Below are 24489 nucleotides of genomic sequence, written 5' to 3'. Positions count from 1 at the left end.
AAGAGAAGAGCTGCTGAGGGTGTACCGGCTCCCAGGGGCTCGGCAGAGCCACAGCTCCACACGGCTCCACGCTCCATGAAGCTTACAAAACGAAGTTAATCCCTCCTTTTTCCAGGGAAATAAGTTCCAGAGACACGGGGGTATGGGCCAATGGAAAGTGAGTTTAGAGAGAATGTCCTTAATAAATTCCCCAATGGGAAGCAGTTTTACTTTCCCTCTGTCTCTCAGGGCACTAGACCAACCACTCACTGGGAAAACAAGTGTTGGTGCCAGAGCCTTCTGTGGGTTCCAAGACTGCTTTTCCAGACTCAGGTACTTGAATCCTTGTGCTTGCAGCTCAGGGGTCATTCTGTGCATACTCTGGGAGTTTGGGACTGTCTTAATGGGATCAGGTGACAGTGATTCATAGGTCATTGGGCTAGGATGTACCCACCTTCCTGGCTCACTTTTCTCCTCCCTAGGAGCTGGTTATTCTCAGCCACAGATTACTTTCCCCTCTCAATTTATTACAGCTATTTTGAGAAAGTTGGTAGGCAGGGGAGCCTGTGAAGTAGGAAAGCCACCAAGGGACAGGTGAGTGCCTCCTACCTCCAGGGGACATGTGTGGGACTATGCTCTTCCAGCTTGCCCCCTCCACTGGTCTCCTCCTTGCCTTCTCAGTTAGCCAGCCCACTGGGGAGCAAGCAAATTAATGGCCAAATAAATGCATAGATTGCTTGAGAAATAAAAATAACACACATTAAACCTCATTGGAATGACTTCAAATTATCCTAGAGCCAGAGACCTTCAGAGCTGGAAGCTGAGCCCGGCCATGTTTGCCCTGCTCACAGCAGAAATGCCCCACCCGCTCCGGGGGAAGGGTGAATTTTATGGGCAGGTGGCCATGATCTGAACCACAGCCTATTGGTTGCCCTGTGCCAAGATGCCCCGTCTATTGCTGATTGGATGGGAAAGGACAACTGTGCCAAGAGCGCGTTTACAGGCTGGCTTAGCCCAATGAGCTGATCTGGTGCTAGAACTTTGGTAAGGATGATGATGACCAACTGGAATAATTGCATTTTTTTTTTTCTCTCTGGAGACCTGAGACCTACAGAGAGCCTTGGAGAGTGGGAACAGAAATGGAAAGACAAGCAGGAAAGCAACAGGGGTCGGGAAAGCTGACAGCAGAGCAAGGCTCGGTGGGCTCCCACTGCTCAGCGGTGAGGAGGAGAGAGGGTGTTGGGCCCTCACCAACCCCCTAGTTCCCACGCTGGGTGCCAGTCTCAGGCTTCTGGATATCTGCCTCCTGCATTTCCATACCAACCCTCAGAAGGAGCCACCTTTGTGAGACAACCTGAGTGGGTCCTTCTTATTTCCAACCCAAACGAGTTAATAAAGAATTCACATGGCCTGCTTTACAGATGAGGGAATTGAGGCTAGGAGCCCCTGGGTTGCCCCCCAGTTTACAGAATCAGCACCTGAGTCTGCGAAGGAATCCAGTTTCCTTATTTGGGAAGTCTGCTTTCAGAGGGTGCGGTTTCAGGCACAGGAGTGGAGGGGAGGGGCATGGGGTGGGGGCATGGAGTGGGGAAAACAGTGACAGAGTCAAGGAAGGGGAGAGGAAGGTTGGTTTCCAGTTAGAGTGGGGGGCAGGAGAGGGGACGTGGGGTTCAGTCATTCAAACTTTTTGTCTTGTTGTTATAACTAAAATCCAGTTTGTAAACGGTAAGAGCTGAGTTCTGAATTTGCCCATGGGTCAGGTTTCTCAGCGGCTGTTCCTCAGGAAGCTTCTGGGAGTGGAGACGGCATCTCTTCTGTTCTTGTCTGCCTTCCTAGACTGTGCCCAAAGGAAAAGTGGTTTAGGAAGGGGCTGGAATGAGTAGCAATTTCCCCCTAAACCAAACCTATTTACCTGTCATGTGCTCTAAAGGCAACTCCAGGCTGGTTTTGGGCTAATGTCTAACACTCCATCGAGACCTTGTTGCCCATACCCCAACATTTAGCAGAAACAGAGCTTATGGGGAGTTCTCTTGGTCCCATGAGAAATGCTGACAGGAAAGGCGTTATTTTGAGAGGCTGCGGACCTAGGAAGAGAATCCTCAGGGCCGGACTTTATACCGGATGCAATGACCCTTAAACAAGGTTTATAGCTCACACTTTTTCTCCTCACAGGTCCATGGACCCGGTACGGATTGCGGTTGTGGGGGCAGGCGTGGTGGGGCTCTCTACTGCCATGTGCGTTTCCAAACTGGTGCCCCGATGCTCCATTACTGTCATTTCGGACAAGTTCAGTCCTGATACCACAAGTGACGTGGCAGCTGGAATGCTTATACCTCATGTTTATCCAAGTAAGAGGGATTTTAGCTCCTCTGTCAGATATGATTCCTCAGTCAGAATTCTGTTGACAGAGACAGTTGGATATGCATGTAACTTAATGTTCACTTTTTAGAAAAAAAAATCTTTTTAAATGTTTATTTATTTTTGAGAGAGACAGAACACTAATGGGGGAGGGGCAGAGAGAGCCAGAGACACAGGATCCAAAGCAGGCTCCAAGCTGTCAGCACAGAGCCCGACGTGGGGCTCGAACTCACAAACCGTGAGATCAGGACCTGAGCCAGACGCTTAACCGACTGAGCCACCCAGGCGTCCCCTTAGTGTTCACTTTTAACATCGTACTGGTTCATCTGTTAGGAAATGCTCAATTATGCTGTAAGGCAAACACAACCTCCAAATCCTAGCAGCCTAAAAAGCAAAGGTTCGATTCTTGCTGGGACCGCATGTCAACTGAGCATCGGCAAGGGCTCTGCTCATCATACGTGATGGGGCAGCCACTGTCTTGGATGTCATCAGTACCTGTGCCTGAGGGGAAAGCAGCTCTGGGGAGGTCTCACCTCAGCTGGCTCTGGCCAGGATGCAACTTTCATTACTTCTGATGGCCGGTCATTGGCCAGCACGAGTCACATGCTCCCACTCCTCAGAAGGTGGCCAAGAAGTGCAATCCTATAAGGCTCCCAGAAGGCAGACAGTCAGAAGGATTTGGTGAACCACTCTCATGACTACCACAACTGGTAACTCTAAGTCTTTCCACTGATACCAGTAATGACCACAAGGTCAGAAATTACTTGTAACGGGACTAAAATTATCCACACTTCTCAGCTGGTAGACAAACAATCAGTCAGTATGTATTTGGGCCTAAAGATGCATTGACTGTTTTTTTTAATGTTTATTTAATTTTGGGACGGGGAGAGAGAGAGAGAGCACAAGCGGGAGGGGCAGAGACGGGGACAGAGGATCTGCAGCGGGCTCTGTGAGCTGGATGCGAGGCTTGAACTCACGAAGCACGAGATCATGACGCGAGGCAAAGTGGGATGCTCAACCTACTGAGCCACCCACGTGCCCCTGCATTGAGTTTTTAAAACATGGTCACACGTCCTTTCCAGCTGTATTCTTCTCGTGAAATGGAATAGAATAGAATAGAATAGAATAGAGGAGGGAAACAGCATTAAATAAAAACCCAAATCACTTTGCAGCCAATGAGGTTTATACTCACTGTCTCCACTTCCTCATTCCCATGCTTTTTATTCCCCTTTAATTTTAGCTTTTGTTTTCTTTTCATCAAAGTTACACATGCACAGGATTAAGCACAGGAACGTGGCGTGTTTGCAGAATGCTAGTTCACACTTCCTGGGCACCTTTCTTGTGACCAGAGTTCTTATGTCCATTGTCCAGGAACCCCTTTGCTTGCATCAGGCCTGGGTGAGTGGTCAGAAGGCTGCATGATAGTCATGGAATCATCTTCAAAGAAGGAGGCTCGTCTAAGAGTTCCTCCAGGCCATTGAGGCCCGAGCTCACCCTTTGGCTAGGTGGTTGGGGCCCCTGGATCAGAGAGCGTTACTCTCTGGTGCTTCCAGATAAGGACTTTAGTCTTCTCTTTGGGCTTGTTTCAGACCAGCCTCAGTGATAACAGTGATATCTTCTGTGCTCATAAATATCAGTACCGTATGGGGACCATACCTATCTGATAGGGTTGCTGCGATGATTAAATATATTTATACATGTAAAGCATTTAGCACAGTGCCTGGGACATAGTAAGTGCTGTATCAGCAATTGCTATTTTTACCACTACTCCAGCTACAGCTTTCTTTTACCAGCACTTGAACATAGAGTAGATCACCAGGCTTGCTGGCTCTATCCACTGCTGAATTGGAACTGTCCATTCTTTTGGGATGACTCCTACAGCATGTGAGGCGCAGCCAATATTTTGTTTCTAAAGTCTGAAATGGCAACAAGGGGATGCGTTTCAATACAGCCCCATACACTGGCTTAGATTGTTGGGGTATAATCCAATGTGAGGTCTAATTTAGCTCATTTTGCAGCTTATTATTTCTTCCTTATTTCTAAACCAGTGGCCCAGTGTTCAATTTTGGAATACAGTGTTGAGTTCACATGGGCACGTGTTTAAAGATGACAGCACAGATCCACTATTAAAGAAATATTTATTGGCACTTTAACAAGTGAATTGTTACAAAACCCTGCTATTGAAATGCCCTCATTGACTTGGGGACTTGGTCTGGGGGAGAAGGATGTCTCCAGGGGCCTTTTCATCTCTACTGTGAACTCTAGGAACATCTCTCCAAGCAGAGCTTACCCAGTGTCCTCTCTGCCTCAGTTCCTTCACCTCCTCTCTGGCTCCCCCCATAGCAGCCCCTTGGGATTTTCATTCCCCAGTCCCTCGCTTGACCCTGGATTCTCCCTCACGACCCTTCCATAGGGATTGGATGGCCAAATTCTTCACCCCATTTGGATTTGTCTGCCTGTCCAGATTATGCTTGTTTTCTGTGCCTACACTGGACACTATTATTTTGGGGCTTGAACCATGACCCTTCTTTCAACCCTGACCCTTATTTCCTCTCCGATAAGTCTGCACCCTTCCAGAAGCTGGATGTGGGTCCAGCCTCTTGTGCTCTGGCAGGGATGCCTGGGTGACAGGAGCACTGATCCACAGGACTCTGCCAGAAAGGTGTGCTTCGTGTGGTCCCTGCATGTTCTAGTGACCTGGGGAATGCTACTCTATGCTATTGCATGATTCCACAGAGTGGAAGGGGATGGACACAATGGCAGCCTTGGATGGGACTGCAGGGAGTCCTTCCTGAGGAGCTCGGCTCCACAATGCAGACCTTGTCTCCTTGTATCAGAGGGTGAGCAATCTGGGCTTTCTCTTGATGTTCAGTTATTCTCTGTTCTGGTTGACCTGGGCCCCACAGATCTTCCCTTATCACCCACCATGTTTTCAGGACCCATGAGAGAAGTTCTGGGTTCTTTCTCCTATCATCTCAACTGTGTGGCCAGCTGGATACCTCGGCCATGAATTCACTTCTGCTCAGATTGGTTATGAACCTGTCAAGGTCTGGAAAATATCTAATGCCAAAGACTACCTTCCAGATGGCTCATATGTCAGATTTTGTCCTGATCGGCCATTTTACCCTCTGATGATTAATCTTTACCTGAACAGAAGTCAACAGCATGTGTCAGCATTCAAAACTCAGGTTGCTGATAGATTCTCCACTATAATGTGGTACCTTATCTAAATGTTCCTCTCTGCCTCTTTATTTTCTCCCGGCTTCTAGGAAGGAGATTGTCTGAAGCATAGTTATCATCATCACTTCCTTTCTGTTCTGCTTTGTTCCCCTCCCCCCCGCCCTGATTACAGACACACCCATTCCCACGCTGAAGCAGTGGTTTCGAGAGACCTTTGATCACCTGTTTGCAATCGCCAATTCTGCAGAAGCTGAAGATGCTGGTGTTCATCTGGTATCTGGGTAAGAGAGGATATCTGAAGTTATTTTAGAATTTAGAATGATCTTAACAGACTTTAAAATTCAACATAAAATTGGGGCGCCTGGGTGGCTCAGTCGGTTAAGCAGCTGACTTCGGCTCAGGTCGTGATCTCACGGTCCATGAGTTCGAGCCCCGCGTCAGGCTCTGTGCTGACCGCTCAGAGCCTGGAGCCTGTTTCAGATTCTGTGTCTCCCTCTCTCTCTGATCCTCCCCCGTTCATGCTCTGTCTCAAAAATAAACGTTTAAAAAAATTTCAACATAAAATATTGTTGGGTACTGCTGTGAGCAGAGTGCTGAATTCAATGCAGGAGGATTTTGAAAAACATTTTCAGCTTTACTCCAAAGAACTCAAGAAAGACAAGTTATTAGTATAGTAATTGTATATTACATATCAGTATATATAGCATTCGACTTTTAAACAACGATTACAGTGTCTCATCACCAATACTAGTGTGAGTTTCCTCAAAGATTTTGCAGGGATTTGCAAATATGGCTAAAAAAACATGCAGCAGGTAAACACTGAGCATGGGGATGATGTGGCTGATGGAAAGCCAACAGGTGTGATATTGAAGAATGAGACATCCCCAAAAAGTAAATGTTGTAGGTCACTAAAGTGACTTTTGAGGTGCCATTTAGGAACTATATTTCTGAAATGGTTAAGGCACTTCTATTTGATTCTTAATATGTGATTTCAGGGGACATGCATAATTAAATGAAAGAGTTAAAAAATCCTATTTGAGGGGCGCTTGGGTGGCTCAGTTGGTTAAGCGTCCGACTTCGGCTCAGGTCATGATCTCACGGTCTGTGAGTTTGAGCCCCGCGTCAGGCTCTGTGCTGACAGCTCAGAGCCTGGAGCCTGTTTCAGATTCTGTGTCTCCTTCTCTCTCTGCCCCTCCCCTGTTCACACTCTGTCTCTCTCTGTCTCAAAAATAAATAAACGTTAAAAAAAAATTAAAAAAAAATCCTATTTGACATTTCTGGCACAAACCAGCACTTAGAATATGACAATATCTTTCTTTATCTTCTTTTAAAAAATATTTATTTTTGAGAGAAAGAGCATAAACGGGGGAGTGGCAGAGAGAGAGAGGGAGAGAGAGAACCTCAAGCAGGTTCTGTGCTGTCAGTGCAGAGCCCAATGCAGGGCTTGATCTCACGAACCATGAAATCATGACCTGAGCCAAAATCAAGAGTTGGACGTTTAACAACCCAGGTGCCCCTCTTTCTTTATCTTCTTAAAAAAAGATTACTAACCCTTCTATCACTTTTAGTTTATGACATAACACGTATGTCATCTGTGTTACCCCACGTGCTAACACAGTAATGCCCTATACCTTTCTGAAGAGCAGAGGGATGTTTGCTTTTTACTAAGTTCTCACACCACTGCATCCTTTGTACTGTGTAAAAAAACCTGTCCTCTCTCCTCCTTTGTGATCAGGCGGTCTGCTTACATTTCTGGTAGGAAACACACCTGCAGCAGGCAGGTTTCTATCCTTTTCCTCTTCTTGCCCTCCCTCACCGTCATTAATGGTGTTGACATCACTAATTTCCCCCAGTCTATACCCAAAGTAGCAACTTTTACTTCTCCATCTTCTGAGGATGAATTGATACTATAACTGTCCCCAGATCCAGCCGATGAGTCACAGAGAAAAATTGTCCTTATTGATTTATGGCCACACTTCATTTTTGCTCAAAACCAATTAACTCACAAACGTTGTCTCTAAGTAATTTTTGAAAACAGATGTGTCTAAAATTCAAATGTCCTTTCAAGACTAAGATTTTGCCACCATTAAGGATATTAAAAAGAATATACTTTAAGCTAGCCTAAAAGAGAGTTATTTATTGCACTCACATGAATGATTTTTCTCCCATTTGCTTCCAAAAAGACAATTTGAATCAGTCAAATGAAGACAAGGGCCTGCACCTCTTTGGCATAAGTGTATAGCCTTATACATCTGTTCGTCTATACATTTCTTCAAAACAATTTATTCAGCATTCACCTGTATCAGGTACTCTCTTAGATATTGGTGATATAGTGACGAGCAATTTAGCACATACTGTTTGGCATATGGTAAATGCTTAATAAATGTATGTTGAGTGAATTTTTAAGAAAAGAAGACACGGACCTGTTCTCATACAGCTTATGGTCTGTAAGGAATGTCCTAAACTTAACTAGCTGCAAAAGACACGAGTTACCAAGGGAAGCGTACAGGGTACTATGGAAGAATATACTTGGAGAATAAACTTGCTCGGAGGAGTTATGAGAAGCAACCTGGAGCAAAGTGACATTTCAGCAGAGACCATCCGGATGAGTGTAGGTTAACGTGGTGACATTATAGAGGTGAAGGGGACAGAGACAGGGCCGGGGACACAGGAGGCAAACCATTCCAGGTAGAGAGAGCAGCATAGGCATAGACGTGAGTCGAGGGCGACTGTGGTGTGTTGGAGATACTGGAGGTCATCCAGATTGATGGGAAGCCATTGAGGGATTTTACACATTGAAGTAACTGATCATGTTTACATGTCAAAAATATGCCTACAGTGGGGAGAACAGGTATGTGGAGAGAGAGATGGTGGTGCAATAGATTAGGTGTTGGCAGTGGGGACAGAGAGGAGACGGACTTGAGAGAAGCCTGAGAGGAAAGCTGATAGGGCTTGAGACTTGGTGGTTGATGGCATGTGGGCTTGTGGGGAGAGAGAAAGTCACTGTAGGTCTGGGTCTGGTTCGGGAGCTCAGGAGAGAGAGAGGAGGGCTGGAGGTGGGGCCCCCTGTTTGGTCTATCGGTGATGGTGAAGATATGGAAGGGGAAATCTAGCCCAGGGAGAGTGCACGGAATGAGACAGTGAGAAGGCTCTCATGGAGCCCCACAGCAAACATTTATACTTTCGCCGGGGACTGCTTTGAATAAATTACTTAGAGGTATATGAATTCTGGTGTGTTAATGACCACATCATTAACAACCACATACAGCATTCAGGTGATTTTCCTTGCTCTTTTAGAGCAGCCATGATTTATAACACTTACTCCGATTGATGAAAACAACCCAATACTTACAAATCCAAACATATGCCCAGCAGCTATCGGCAGCACGATTCGGGCTTGTTAACAACCAATATCATTCCAGCCTCACCCATTCCAGCCATGCTGGTGGCCTAACAGTAATGGGGTTCCTCCTGACAACCCAGTTTTTCTTACCAACAGTGTGAGGTGATGACCCACATCTTAACCGAAAATTCACACTTAACTCATAATTCACAACTTAACTCGTAATTCACACTCCTGCCTCCTGTACACCCACCACTGCTCACTGTAATTTAGATGTTTTGTTCAGAATTGAGGCCAACCTTTAAACTTTTGATGGATGCTTACAATTTATGTGAAATGTTATATGAAACACAAAAAACCTTCATCAAAAATGCATAGTCATAAGTAAATAAAATCTGAGCAACAGATTTTTAGGAAAAAAAAGAATTAAATTAAATTTTTAAAACACAACTTTTTAAGTGTCTTATCCTCCCCAATCGTGACTATTTTATTTATTTTTTATATTTTTTTAATGTTTATTTATTTTTGGCAGAGAGAGAGAGACAGAGCATGAGCGGGGGAGGGGCAGAGAGTGAGGGAGACACAGAATCCAAAGCAGGCTCCAGGCTCTGAGCTGTCAGTACAGAGCCCGATGTGGGGCTCGAACTCACAGACTTCGAGATCGTGACCTGAGCCAAAGTCGGACACTCAACTGACTGAGCCACCCAGGTGCCCCATCAATCGTGAATATTTTAAAGTGTTCACTTATTTATTTTTGAGAGAGAGAGGGAGTGCATGAGTGTGGGAAGGGCAGAGAGAGAATCCCAAGCAGGCTCTGTGCTGTCAGTGTAGAGCCCGACGTGGGGCTCAAACTCACAACCAGTGAGATCATGACCTGAGCTGAAAGCAAGAGTCGGATGCTGAGCCACCCAGACCCCCCCTTGAATATTTTAAATTTAGCTGCTGAATTATCTGAACCCAAGGGAATGGAAGAAGAGATCTTTTTCTTTTCTTTTTTTTAACGTTTATTTATTTTTGAGACAGAGAGAGACAGAGCATGAATGGGGGAGGGTCAGAGAGAGAAGGAGACACAGAATCCGAAACAGGCTCCAGGCTCTGAGCAGTCAGCACAGAGCCTGATGCGGGGCTCGAACTCACGGACCACGAGATCATGACCTGAGCCGAAGTCGGACGCTCAACCGACTGAGCCACCCAGGCACCCCGATCTTTTTCTTTTTATGGGTATAGGAAGTGTGTTTTAAAAATGCTTTAGAGAATGTCTTGCAGGGTTCACCGGAAATGTGTTATTTCACAAAATTTCAGGAAATTTTCCCACTTATGTATTTGAGTTGGCAGATATTTCAGAGCATTCCTGCTGAAGAAGTGCCATTCTGGGCTGATGTGGTTCTGGGGTTTCGAAAGATGACCAAGGCTGAACTGAAGAAGTTCCCCCAGCATGTGTTTGGTCACGCCTTCACGACTCTGAAATGTGAAAGCCCTGCCTACCTCCCATGGTTGGAGAAGAGGTCAGTTGAAATGGCTCTTTGCTGCTTCCTTTATCCTTCATAGCATAGCCATAAATAATTGCATAGCTACTCACAAAATATAGATGGAAAATTCCCTGTGGTTCCTCAGAGCTCTTTTGCATTGTGTCTTGTTGCTCACCACGGCTAGGGTTTTGTCAAACAATCTGAAGACAGTGCTGTGTCCGAAGGAGTAAGTCATACCACGCTTGTAGTAACACACCCATCTTCTTCTTCTAGTGCTTGATGCGTGATTCTTCTTTGTCATGCATGGTTTGGTTCCCTGCCCACCAGTAAAACCCACTTTATTGAAACAGTGTCTTAGTTTCCTCATTTGTAAACTGGAGAAGTTTGGGGAGTATGCTTCCAGCTATAAAATTATATGATTTGCTCCAGTTCTTTGGATGGAGAATCTTAAGCTTATTATAAATTGTTTTTTGAATTTTTTTTCTCAATGGTGATTAAGAAAATGGCTTCGTTATTTTCTTTGTTATAAATAAGATCTCTAAACCTGAGAGGTCTTAGCTTATCTAAATCAGGTAATTGCTTCCTCACCAAGTCCAGTCCAAAATACCTTGAACTTGTATTTTGGCTTGGTTTTCAGGACTTTCTGATTCCAGTTAGTTAGGAAATGCATCAAGAGCATCTTTATTTGAGATGTATCAATAAATCTCTCTTTAGTTTAGTCTGGAAATTGTAAGCATATTGAGGGTTGTAAAACATTGGCCCTTTCAATCCCCAAATGTGTGTATTTGGTAGGTAAATAGGGGCAATGTGAACTATTGTGTAAACATTGGAAGAGTGACTTGAGGCAAGCAGTGGCCATGATGATTGGTCCCAGATGTGGGCTGTAAGGTAATTGATTCAGACAATTCATTAATCCCACAATTCTGTGTTGAACACCTACGTCTGAACTTGGCACTGTGTTAGAAGCTGGTCAAAAAAGGAGGATAAAAATATGATCACTTTTCTTAAGGAATTCACAGTCTAATGGCGGTCATGGGGTGTATGTATGCGTATGTGTGTGTATGCATGTGTTTGTTTATATACGTTAATTAACAATCACAGTAACACACATGATATGGGGTTGTACCGATTTTGAGGGTGGATTGGGAGCACAGAGGAGGCAGGCTGCATCTATTAGGCACATGTCAGGAGCACCATGATACATTTTTGTAGTCTTATGAGTGCTCTTCTCATTTTTATCTATTAGCAATTTATATGGGACATTATCCTTTTGTAAGTTTCAGTTTTTCATAAAACCCACACTCTTATGCTTTGTTCACTGGGCCCTAAAGCACAGTTGCATGCCAACCTCGAACCTAGACATCAGCCGATACTCGAGCATTTTGAGCTATCACGGGATGAAGTTGCCCATCAGTCAACATTCAAGTTTCAGCAGCAACACAGTCTTTCCCTCAGTGGCAATACCGTGTAGTTTTCACTTTTGTCCTTATAGTATAAAAACGACTGGAAATAGGAAATTGGAAGTGTTAATGCTAGTGATTTAAGATGAAGGTGTCATATACTTTATCTTAATTAAATTCAGATAAGGGGAATTATTAGGCTGCCATAAGGGGCAGCGCTTTACTCTCATTATGGTACATAATTCTGTTTGATTACAATAAAAAATGGAAGAACATGTACAAAATGTTGGGTATAAAAAGGTGTCATTACAGAGTTTTATAATTTGAGGCTAAACTTTCATTATTACTCCCAAGTCTATTGTTTGGCTCCCTCATCTTGGACTTTTTTCTCCATGTTCAGGAAGGTCTATAGAAAACCTGGATGGATCCCTGTGGTCTTTGGAAGATCAGACAGAATCAGGGAAGGGAGGATCCTGCAGAGTGTTCCACACCACAGAGACTATCAAGGGCTTCCCCTTGGCTTCCCTGTGTGGAAATGGCTGGGGATCAGGCATGATGATGGACATAGAGACAAGGAAAGTGGATGAATGAGCTCTTATAATGCTTTATGCAGATGTCTAACATTTTCTTTATCATTTTCTCTCTCTCTGTCTCATATATATGTATATACATATATGTGTGTGTGTGTGTGTGTGTGTGTGTGTGTGTATTCCCCCCCCCAGAACGATTTAAGAGTAAATTGCAGACATGATGCCCCATGATTTCTAAATATTACCATGTGTATTTTCTAGGAACAAGGATGCTCTTTTACATAAATAGGGAGGTATGATAAAAATCTAGATATTTATACTGATACTGTAGTCTATGGATCTTATTCATATGTTGCCCAAAAAGGACACAATTAGGTCCTTTATATAGATATATTTGGTTCATGATCCAATTTGTAGTCACACATTACATTGGTTGTCATGTCTCCAGTCTGTAGTCTGTCTTTGTCTCTTATGACCTTTACAGCTTTGAAGAGCACAGACCAATTGCTCTGGAGAATGTCTCTCAGTTGGGGTTTGTCTGACGTTTCCTCATGATCAAATTGAGGTTACACATTTTGGTGGAACCCCGTAGAAGGAACGTTGAATCCTTAGTGCATCGTAGTAGGAGACACGTGGTGTTGGTTTGTCCCCTTCCAGTGATGTTAACTTTGATCACCCAGCCTGCCAGTTATCTCTAATGTGAAGTTACAACTTTTTTCCTTTGTAATTACTAAATGCTTTGTCAAGATACACCTTGAGGCTGTGTAAATATTCTGCTCCTACTAGTTTTAGCATACATTCATGATTCTTGCCTCAATCATTACTATAATGTTTGCCAAGTGATAATTTCTTTAAAAATTTTATCTTGGGGCGCCTGGGTGGCTCGGTCGGTTAAGCGTCTGACTTCAGCTCAGGTCATGATCTCACAGACCGTGAGTTCGAGCCCCGCGTCGGGCTCTGGGCTGATGGCTCAGAGCCTGGAGCCTGCTTCTGATTCTGTGTCTCCCTCTCTGTCTGCTCCTCCCCCGTTCATGCTCTGTCTCTCTCTGTCTGAAAAATAAACATATAAAAAAAATTAAAAAAAAAATTTTTTTTTCTTAACATAATTTTTTTTGAGAGAGAGAGTGAGCAGGGGAGGGGCAGAGGGATGGGTTCCCAGCTCATGGGCTGGAAGTGAAGGAGGAGGACTCTGGCCGGGTGCTCCCTGTGGCCCCACATACTCATTTCTCATGCACAGCCGGAGAAGGGCCGGAGTGGGGTCCTCTAAGTGGCCCAGTGGAAGGAACGTACAGCTCAGGTTAGCCAGGATCATGTTTAAGTCCTAGAAATAGTCTTGAGCTTACAGTAATCGTATGCATATGTTTGTGTGTACGTGTGTGTGTACACGTAGTTTCTCCTGTTTTTTCAAAGAAGCATTGGCTATAAAGTCTAGACAGAAAACTGAAACAGAAATTCTTCCTGGAAGAGAGCATACATTGCTTTCATGAGTAGTAGAGAAGGTTCTTGGAAGATGGGGAGTTATGATGGGGCAGAGAGGGAGCCTGAGGGCCCAGGGCACCTGAGTAGGTGGTATTGCTGTGGGAGGGGGCAGAGGCAGGGAAGCCAGCATCACCCCCAGTGTACGTGTTCCTTCTCTGAGGGGTCTTCATAAGTCTTGCAGTTTGCCTGGGGCTGCCCTGAGCAGTGGGAAGCTTCCCCCTGGGTGGGGGAGGGGCATCCCCAGGAAGACTGTGAGGGCCAATCCCCAGCATGGCCACCATCCCAGCCGCCCTCCCACTCTGGCTGAGAATAAATGTGTTAGCTCTGCAGGCCACCCTCAACCACTTTCACAGGAAAACAAATATTATCTGAACGATTTGTTCTGCCTGCTTCTAAAGTTATCACCTGGAAAACAGGCCCCTGTTTCCATAATAACGTTATTTTCAGGCCTAATTTCTAACTGTGGGATGAAGACCTGGGAAAAATCCTGCTACCTTCTCATTAGTCGGAAGCCTGGTGTCAGCATTTTACTCTACTTAAAATAACCCCGAGTCAGTGGTACTTTGTGCCAGTGGGAGCCACCTCCTGACAGCAATGCCACTGGCCTGATGACCAGTCAGCTGGGGTTCGTGTCTTGGAGCACGTTGCTTCCTGTCTGTTTTTAGGTGACAGTCAGGGAGAAGAGGCCTGAGGGGCTGCTCTTGTCCTGGGGAGGTCTTTTTCAGTCCATTTCTTGGATATACACATCCACCATGACAGCGGGCTGGGACGTGAGTGCCTCAGACAGTGTATACACGCCTTTGTCCCACCAACCCTCCCGTCCCAGCTTCTGTGCCCTGAACCTTCCTCTTCCTCCTGGCCCCCAAAGCAGGGCCTGCGCAGATAGCACACAGGGTCTCCTCTCTGTGGAAATTAGCGGTCTTCTCTTCTCTCAGGGCCTGGCATCTGGCCAGAGGGCCAACATGGGGGAAGAAGAGAGCCACATGTCCCTTGTTCTCCTGAGTGAGGCTTTGTGGGGTAGGGACTCCTCTACGCCTAAAGCAAGGTTTTCAGGCAAGGATTTCAAGCCAGGTGGGAGGCAGGGCGGCACTGTGGTGAGGGGGTGGGACCCCCAGGGTTCATTCTGTGGGCTGTCACCTGCTCTTCTCCATCAGGGTGAAGCCAGCTGGGGAGCCACACAATCCCTGCTTGTTCCTCACCCCCGGGGTCTGTTGTATTGCCTCCTACGCCCCTTCTGCACAATGTGAGTGTTCAGCCTACAGTGTTCTGACTCAAAAACAGGCATTTCACTCAGTAAGCCACACAAAAATGTCTCCAACCTAAGCTCTATCCTTCTGAAATCATATAAATTTCCAGGAAAGGGAAAAAAAATGTTTTTAACCACAAATCAAATCTTCAGCTTTTTTTCAAAGAACAGAAGGGATCATCTCACTCTCAAAAAAAGAAACAATGCCCAATAATATCCAGAACAAACAAAAGAATAAAAACCCCTCAGAGGTTTAATCAGCCATGCAGATCATGTTTTATATCCTCAGCCAGTGGAGTCATATTCTGCTGCTTTTTACTTGCCCCTTCCAGGAAATGAATCATAGAGGCAATAATTCAACTGAGACTGCTCTTCGCCAGACATTCTACCTAAATAAATCATCCCAGCAAGACCAGGCTCATCCTGTCTTTGACAACATCCAGAGAGCTGGGTGCCTCATTTCAGTGCCAGGGGCCCTGTAACTCGGGTGCATTTCTTTCTCAGGAGGCCATGCTTTATCCTTTGGTCTTGATAAGTCCCACACTGACCACAGCACTCACCACACTGAGCTTCTCTCTCTGTACTTCCTTCCCACTGGTCTAATAAGGCCTCGCTGTTACTTTCCCTGTCTCCCATCTCCCTAGCTTTGTTCTCCCACTTGGCCTGATTCACAGCAGTGCCTCTGAAAGAAACTCATGTGGCTCTCCCTGCAGTTGGACAGAAATATGGATTGTACATCAGGAACATGACAGATAACCCTGTCTTATAAATGCCTAACTTGCAAAGGTGCCTTGCTGTGCACAGCAGCCCCCTCGTCCCCAGGACTAACACACACCTTGCTGCTGGAGCACGGCCATCCTTCGCCAAGCCTCTAGTTGTTTCTGCCCCCCCTCCTGCCATCTGCCAGCTCTAACCAGAGGAGCCGGGGGCAAATGATGGTCCTGGACACAGGTCGAATGTGAGCACCCCATTTTCTGCCCAGGTATGCAAGGATAAAGTGGGAGGGTACCAGTCAGGAAGGTGCAAAATGCTGGTATTTATTTTTTCCGATGATGGCAATAAGGTTAGCCAGAAATAGATGGAGGCTGTGCGCTAGCCTTAGGAGCCTCCACTGGGCCTTCAGTAGCTGCCCCAAGGTGGCTACACAGGTGAACTTGTTCCCCAAAACCTCACCTGCTGGTCTGACTCAGGGTACACAGCTGCTCCCCTCCAGGACCACCCTGCCCACAGAAACACTGAGCCTCATCCACACCCCCTTCCCCAAAGGGACCAGAGGCTGCTCTACCCCTGAACGGAACTTAGAGCCATCAATACAAGTTTGTGGAGTGGTCAAAGTGAGGATAGCTATTCCGAGAAGTGGGGAATAGAATGCACTTGGTTTTATTGGAATAGGCATTGCAAGGAAATGAGTGAGGAATGTGGTCATCAGGGGAGATCATGTTGTTAGGTCAAAATCAGACTATATATAAAAATACAAGAAATGCCATGTATTCTTCACTCAGATTCCCCAAATCTTATACTTAACATATCTGCTTTATCCTTTTTCCTCTAAATATATACTTTTTCCCTGAACCATTTGAGAGTAAGCTGCAGATGTGATGCCCCTTTACCCCAAATACTGAATATGTATTTCTTAAACTCATGGTCAGTCTCTTATATCACTAAAGTCAACTCATCAGAATGAGGGCATTATCTTAACACAGGTATATTTCTTTTCTTTTCTTCTCATTTCTTCTCTTTTCTTCTCATTTCTTCTCTTTTCCCTTTATTTGTTTCAGGAATAGAATTTAGTGATTCATCACTTATATATAACACCTATCACTCATCACAAGTACCCTTCTTAATACCCATTACCCATTTAGCCCATCCCCCTACTGAGCAACCCTCAGTTTGTTCTCTATAGTTAAGAGTCTTTTATGGTTTGCCTCCCTCTCTGTTTTTATCTTATTTTATTTTTCCTTCAACATGGGTACATTTCTGAAATCTACAGACCTTATTTGGATTTTGCCAATTGTCCCAATAATATACATTGCAGCAAAAGAAAATCCAAGATCATATGTTGCAAATATATATATTATGGATATAAATATTCATGAGAAGCAAGTGACTAGGTTCAGCCCACATTCAAAGAGAGGGGCATTAGGCTTCAGCCTTGAAGGGTTCAAAGAATTTGTGGATATATTTTGAAAACATCACCATTGACCTTCTGAGTACAAATTGTTTACATTCCTATCACATGCAAAATATACATATATACGTAAGCATATATATGTACATTTAAAATCTAACTCTTGTAAGCTATTTTAGGTATAGCTACATCAAGTATCACTATGAAGAAGAGTAGACTTTTTCTATGAATCCGTGTGCATAGTTCTATTTGCCAAATGAGATTTTCTTTTCTTTTTTAAAAAATATAATTTATCGTCAAGTTAGCTAACATACAGTGTATACGGTGTGCTCTTGGTTTTGGGAGTAGATTCCCATGATTATCGCTTACATACAACACACGGTGCTCATCCCAACAAGTGCCCTCCTCAATGCCCATCACTCATTTTTCCCTCCCCTCACCGCCCACCCCATCAACCCTCAATTTGTTGTCTGTATTTAAGAGTCTCTTATGGGCTTGCCAAGAGGGCTTGCCTCCCTCTCTGTTTGAAACTATTTTTCCCTTCTCTTTCCCCCAATGTCTTCTGTTAAGTTTTTCAAGTTCCACGTATGAGTGAAAACATGATATCTGTCTTTCTCTGACTGACTTATTTCACTTAGCATAATACTCTCCAGTTCCATCTATGTTGCTGCAAATGGCAGGATTTTATTCTTTCTTATTGCCAAGTAGTATTCCATTGTATATATAAACCCCATCTTCTTTATTCATTCATCAGTTGATGGCCATCTGGGCTCTTTCCATGATTTGGCTATTGTTGAAAGTGCTGCTATAAACATTGGGGCCAAATGAGATTTTAAATTAGGTTTCCTTTTTATCTTATTTTCAAATAGATTGAACATAGTTAATTTTCTGATCATTGTCATTAAGGTGTCATGATTCAGTCTTGAAGCAAGGATTACTTTTATTATTATTATTATTATTATTTATTTTTATATTTGAGAGAGAACGTGTGAGCAGGGGAGAGGGGCAGAGGGAGAGACAGAGAGAGAGAGAGAGAGAGAGAGAGAGAGAGAATTCTAAGCAGGTTCTATGCTCAGCGAGGAGCCTGACATGGGGCTCCATCCCATGCCCCTGGGATCATGACCTGAGCTGAAGTCAAGAGTCAGATGCTCAACTGACTGAACCACCCAGGTGCCCCAAGGATTAATTTTTTTTAATTGACTGCATCTAATAGTTCATACATAATACATAACCAAGTGCTTCTCAAAGCCAGCCCCCCACCATGTTCTTGGCCACCATCCTCTCCCAGCCTCCCTGCATCTCTCCACATCTTTAGCAATGTCTTCCTAGCTCTTCACTCTTTCTCTCCACTCCAAGGCATCCTCACATCAGTGATGCAAAAACTCAATGCTCTTTTCCTCATTCTAATGAACTTTGAACTACAGCAGCCATGGGGAGAATTGTCTTCTTTCCAGCTCTGACCCTGGGGTTCCACTGCATGGCAGTCCTGCTCAGGCTCAACCCTCACCAGTTCTCCTCAAAATCAGCGCCCCCAGGCTCTGGTCCTCAGGCTCAGGCTCTTGCGCCTTGGTGAGGATGTTCCAGCCAGTCTGAGGAAGCAGCTGGGGAACAGACACTGAGTCATCCCCTCTTCCCTCCTTACTCCTTGGTGGGGACCAATTTTCCAAAAGCAGTCTGGTTTGCAGAGAAGTATCCTGGCTTTCATGCAGAAATTGTGGACCCTCTCACCCCAAAGTCATCTTGGACCCTTAGAAGAGGGTTTTTACTTTGTATTTGTGTAATCCACAGACCTATTTGGATAACATTCCCAGAATAAAGGTACAAGCTATTAAAATGTTACCAAAGGAGTGTTAAAATGTCTACCTTTGGCAAGCGCTTAGAAATTTTAAATGACAAAAAGAGTGTTTTCCCCCAGTTTCTACTCATTAGGTATCCCCCCCAAATTTAGGGTGTGTCAGCGGGTGAATTCCAGGTATGCATGGGTTCCAGGACAGTATCTTGGCTCTGCTGCACCCCTCGTTCTGTCCCTGTTGGGCTGCACCCCACATCCTGCCCTGCCCTCCCACTCCCTGCAGCCCTGCTGCCCAATCCTGCTGTCAAACCAGCCCCATCCCTCGTTCTAGAGCCCATGTGTACCCCATTGCCCCCAGTGGGTCTCCACACTGAACCCCCACTTCCCTATTTCATGCTGCCCAGGATTTCTCTCTTATATGGCTTAGGCTGCAGCAGACAATGGGAGGTAGGGTGCAGGAATGCCTCTAGTCCCAAGAGAAGGGAGAGGGTGAGAGGACTCCCCTTTGCTCCTGGGATGTGGAGTGTGTGTGTGTGTGTGTGTGTGTGTGTGTGTGTGTGAAGAAGCACTTAGTGGAACCCCCATCCCTCTCAGGGCCACACCTACTCAAATTCCCTCTTGCTAACACACCCAGAGAGTTAAGGAAGGGCTCCAAAGACAACCATCCCTCAGGTTTGTTGGACAAGCTGACTTTTAGGCTTGGTGAAAATGGGCACTCTTGGGTTTTAGTGTGATGACCAGAAGACATTGGTCTGGGGCTATTTAGTGAGCACAACTTCTTGAGTCCCCCATCCCCCATTTCCTCATGGGAGGTTGGGACAAGGCATTCTCCCAATCTAGAATGAGGTCTTGTTCAGTTTCAGGAAGCCCTACGGGGAATGTCATCAAGTTGATATCCCCGACCATGTCATTCAAAACCTCCAGAATAACTACCTCATATGGTTGTAGAAGTGCTTGGTTTAACGTCCAGCTTCCACGTAAGGTTTCCTCCTACACCCCAGTGCCCCCTGATACATTGCCCATGGGGTACACAATAATGACTGGGCATCGTCACATGGTTGTATTGCAGCAGTACAAGGATGCCAGGTTCTGGCACGTTCCATAAGTTCCCTCCTGGGGTGCAGACCTGTGAGGTATGCAGCACAGCAAGCCTTCCAGGGCCTTCCCACAGCCCAGCTGCTATGATCATTTCAGAAGTAGAAAGTGGACTTTCATCAGTACCGACCAGCAGGGGCCCCTTGAAAAGGAAAAGAAAGATATCTGCATGTGTTGAATTCTTTTTTTTTTTAAGTTTTATTTAGAGAGAGAGAGAGAGAGAGAGAGAGAGAATGAGCAGGGGCATGGGGGGGGGGTGGGCAGAGAGAGGGAAAGAGAGAGATTCCCAAGCAGGCTCCACACTGCCAACATGGAGCCCAATGTAGGGCTTGAATTCACAAATCACGAGATCATGATCTGAGCCAAAATCAAGAGTTGGATGCTCAACCAACCGACCCACCCAGGCACCCCTGAATGTGTTGAATTCTTACAGCATTTTTATAAAAACCCTGTAGTCTCAGCATTCTTATCCCTAGGTGATAGTTGAAGAAACAAGTTCAGTTCAGTCATGCCCCAAGGCTGGTAAAATTCCTTTATTTCTGTGAATTAGGAGAATAATTCTGAGTTCTAACTAGAAGAGTTGGAACACAGAACATCATGTTCAACTTTCAACACGGGGAATCTCCAATCTGTTAAAAGCAAAGCCAAGATAGTGTTCAAATAATAACCAATGTAAAACATTTTTTCGAGGTCCAAATGTCATTCTTACAAGCTGTTAAGCCATTGGATGCCAGTGATAGATGGGTGTGGAAAATAGGCATACCCCTATGTGAGCTACTGGCTCTTGCATTTTATAGGAGCATAGCAACTACAGCCTTCCCCCCATTAGAAAAGATTACTGAGGAACCACAGTGCGTTATGGGCTGCAGCAGGCATTTTCCAAATGCTATCTCATTTCATTTTCACAAGGACCCTATGAAGTCAGTATTGTCTCCAAATTACAGATGGAAGATTAAAAGTCCACAGAAGTTAAAGAACTTGACCAAGGTCTTATGATTGGTAAAGGATAGAGCCCTCCTAAACTCTTTTTAAGGGACTTTTCTTGGGGTGGCTCAGCTGCTTGAACACCAACTTCAGCTCAGGTCATGATCTCATAGTTCGTGGGTTCAAGCCCCGTATCGGGCTCTGTGCTGACAGCTCTTAGTCTGGAGCCTGCTTCAGATTGAGTGTCTCCCTTTCTCTCTGCCCCTCCCCTGCTTGTGCTCCCTATCTCTCTCTCTCTGTCTCCCTCAAAAATAAACATAAAAAAAAGACTTTTTTTCATATTCACTGTTTTAAAGAATGTAAACACACGGCAATATGTTAGTGTCACCACAAAATTCATAGGTGAATATATTAAAACTAATGCCATTGAACTATATACCTAAAAATGGTCAATGGAGTGAGTTTTATGTTATGTGTATTTTACCACAATTAAAAAAAAAAGATTTACAGGGCCTAGATAAGCCATTTATTTTTATTATCAATATACTTGGTCCAAAATAACATTATTAACCATAACTGTCAATCCATGAGCTGCAAATACTTTGCGTTCCTCTCATGCTATCATCCCAGTGGTAGACATAAAAAAGTGACTGCTGTCCCAAACAGCTAGTTAGGGAGACCAGAGTTACAAAGGAACATGCAAGAGTTAACAATATGACACAAAATGTCTAAGGCTACAGATTTAGGCACTAAATATGACACAAAAAAGATATGCTCAGGGATTTAAATGACTGATTAAATTAGCATTTATTTAGCATCTAGTATGACATAGGAACTTTATAAAACATAAAAAGGACAAGACATTTCTTTTGTTTTGAATTTCTGAAACAGGTTTTTATTTAGGTTGGAGTTTAGGAATCCCCAGTTTGGGATGCGAGGTAGTTGATGGCTGGAATTTGGCCTGTTTGGGCCCTGGATGTGCTCATGATCTTGTGCATCATTTCCTGTGAGGGGCAGCACAGGAAGCTGCTAAGGCTTCCCTGATGGTCCCTCTCTTTCTTCCAAGGTTAAAAGGCAGTGGGGTCCTGATACTCACCCGACGAATAGGAGACCTGTGGGAGCTTCATCCATCCTTCGACGTCGTGGTCAACTGCTCAGGCCTTGGAAGCAGACAGCTTGCACAAGACTCGGAGATGTTCCCCGTGCGGGGCCAAGTGCTCAACGTTCGGGCTCCCTGGGTGAAGCATTTTATCCGAGATGGGAGTGGGCTGACATATATTTATCCTGGCACATCCAATGTAATCCTGGGTGGAACTAGGCAACAAGGAGACTGGAATCTGTCCCCAGATGCAGAAATTAGCAGAGGTATTTTTTCCCGGTGTTGTGCTCTTGAGCCCTCCCTCCAGGGAGCCTGCGACATAAGGGAGAAGGTAGGCTTAAGGCCCTTCAGGCCTGCAGGTGTGCGGCTGCAGACAGAGTTCCTCGCCCAGGACGGCCGGAGGCTGCCCGTGGTCCACCACTACGGCCACGGGAGCGGGGGCATCTCCGTGCACTGGGGCACTGCTCTGGAGGCAGCCAGGCTGGTGAGTGAGTGTGTCCAAGCCCCCAGGACCCCCACTCCCAAGTCAAACCTGTAGGTGACATGACATGACGGCAAATGGCCCCAGACACTATGGATCGAAACACAATTTAAGCACCAGAATGGATTCCAATAACTTTTCCACTGCATGAAAAGTTAATGAGGTCTATCTTTGTTTTCAAAATTAGAAATGATGCAATATGAATCAGTAGCCTGAGACTGGTACTCATCTGTAGAACTAGACTCAAGTCTAGTGCTAATGACATAGAGCATAAAGTTCTATTTTTGTTAAAAAGACTTGTTACAGAATAAGATTTCTCTCAGACCTGGCGTTCAAAGATCTGTGCTAATTTTCATGGATGCTGGAAGCTGTAGGGATGTTGAAATTTTGGGGGCTAATAAATCCCCAGGAAGAGACAATGTACAGAAAACACCTAACTCACTGTTGCAAAGCCGCCCATGATGTTTGTAGGTTGCGCTCAAGTGAGCATTATAATCCCTCTAAATAAAACACACAGTGATCGTGTGGCACAGGCTTATTCCATTTAATGGCAGACAAAGCATGATTCCTGCCAGTACCCGAGGCAGCCTCTTCCACCCCTCAGCTGGTCATGATGCTTAGAAGACAGGGATCAAGTTACCTATGGACATGCCATCAACCCAACGGCTGCCTGGGGTCAGTCACCTAAGGGTCGTACTCTCCATTACCACAAATGATGGAGCGCTAGCTTGTTGTGTGGTTGACTTTGCCTAAGCGTTTTTGAAGATTGAATAGCAGGTGCAGCCAGAGAGCTAATTAGCTGATTAGGATGGAACAATCGTTCTGAATGAAATATATCCAGAGTTTTCCGCAGGTTGTTAAAAAAAAAAAAAAAAAAAAAACAACTACTGGGGAGGAGGGGCCATGTGTCATGATCAGATGAATTTGGGAATTGCTGATATAAATCAATCTAGCCTGATTTCTTGACTCCGGCCTGCTCAGAGGCTCTAATCTGTTCACGTGTATTGTGGACGGTCAGGAGGGTTTTGGCTTTAGTGAATGGTAAAGGAGGAGCTCCTCACTGAGGTAAGGAAGCTTTGGAGAATTGTACGGAACTTTAATTTTAATTTTGGCAGGAGATGGCTTGTGCTTAGTGATAATAATTCTCGTTTGGACATCCCAGGGGTGGGGGTGGGGGAGATAATGGGGTTGGCAATGAGAAGGTGGGGAAGAGAAAGTCCCCAGCAGAGCTCCATTTGATTGTTTTGTTCTTTGAGCTTCTGCATATGATTTTCTCTAGGAGAACATTCTGCTGGTAAAAAGAAAGAGGGAGAGACAGAGAGATAAGGAGAGAGAGACAAGGGGATGAGAAAGAGAGAGAGAGAGAGAGAGATCTTAACTTCCTTTGCGGTATTAAAAATTCTCCCTTCAGTGTGCTTCTTCCCCATAGATTTCCACCAGGGGGTGATATTGTATCAGAATCAGGTAAATTGGTAAATTTGAAAATTTAGAAATGACTAGAAATTAAAAAAAAAAAAAAATAGAGACCAGCCTGTGTGGAGTGAGTGTGTGATTCTTTTAAGGTTTTGGAGTTTACATGCCCCAGATGTAACTGTTTCTGTTTAAAGTGTTTGAGAGACGTACAAGCGTAGACACAGTTAAGAGCACGCACCCGTGTGTGTGCTCATCACAGCCTGTGAGAAATAGTAAGTTACGTTAACAAGGCATTTGAAAAAGATGCAACAAGCTGCTTAATGGTTAAAATGAAAAGGAAGGCTGCTGCTCGAAATAGGTAGGGCTCAGCTGTGTTTGCCGTGGTTTTAAGCGCACACGTTTGCTCCTCACGCCCTCGGTTTAGATCCTGCAGCGTTTTCATTTCCCACACACAGGCTCACGCTCCATGCTTCTGTCTATGTGCTACCCTGTTTCAGTCCGCATTTGATTTTTCTAGTCCAACATTGCAAGACTGAGAGATTGGAGGCTTCTTGAGAAAGTGGTCGTGGCTCC

At 44.9% G+C, this 24489-nt stretch overlaps 1 protein-coding gene across 3 annotated transcripts; it reads left to right on the top strand.

Annotated features, from left to right (window-relative positions):
• The first annotated feature begins 244 nt into the window (after positions 1-244).
• On the top strand, positions 245-23997 carry DDO (D-aspartate oxidase). Of its 3 annotated transcripts, none has more exons than XM_007078729.3 (5): positions 245-312; positions 2152-2327; positions 5690-5798; positions 10189-10365; positions 21990-23997. In XM_007078729.3, exons 2-5 carry the CDS (start codon positions 2156-2158, stop codon positions 22558-22560), a joined length of 1029 nt encoding a protein of 342 aa, XP_007078791.3. In that variant the 5' UTR covers positions 245-312; positions 2152-2155; the 3' UTR covers positions 22561-23997. The 3 variants fall into 3 exon arrangements, with proteins under 3 accessions (XP_007078791.3, XP_042841268.1, XP_042841267.1); XM_042985333.1 differs by lacking the exon at positions 245-312 and adding an exon at positions 550-573; XM_042985334.1 differs by lacking the exon at positions 2152-2327 and having other exon boundaries at positions 262-312.
• Positions 23998-24489: the final 492 nt, after the last annotated feature.

Source organism: Panthera tigris, chromosome B2 (genome assembly GCF_018350195.1).
Source record: "Panthera tigris isolate Pti1 chromosome B2, P.tigris_Pti1_mat1.1, whole genome shotgun sequence".
In the NCBI taxonomy this organism is placed as follows: Eukaryota; Metazoa; Chordata; class Mammalia; order Carnivora; family Felidae; genus Panthera; species Panthera tigris.
This window is presented reverse-complemented; position numbering and strand designations above follow the sequence as displayed.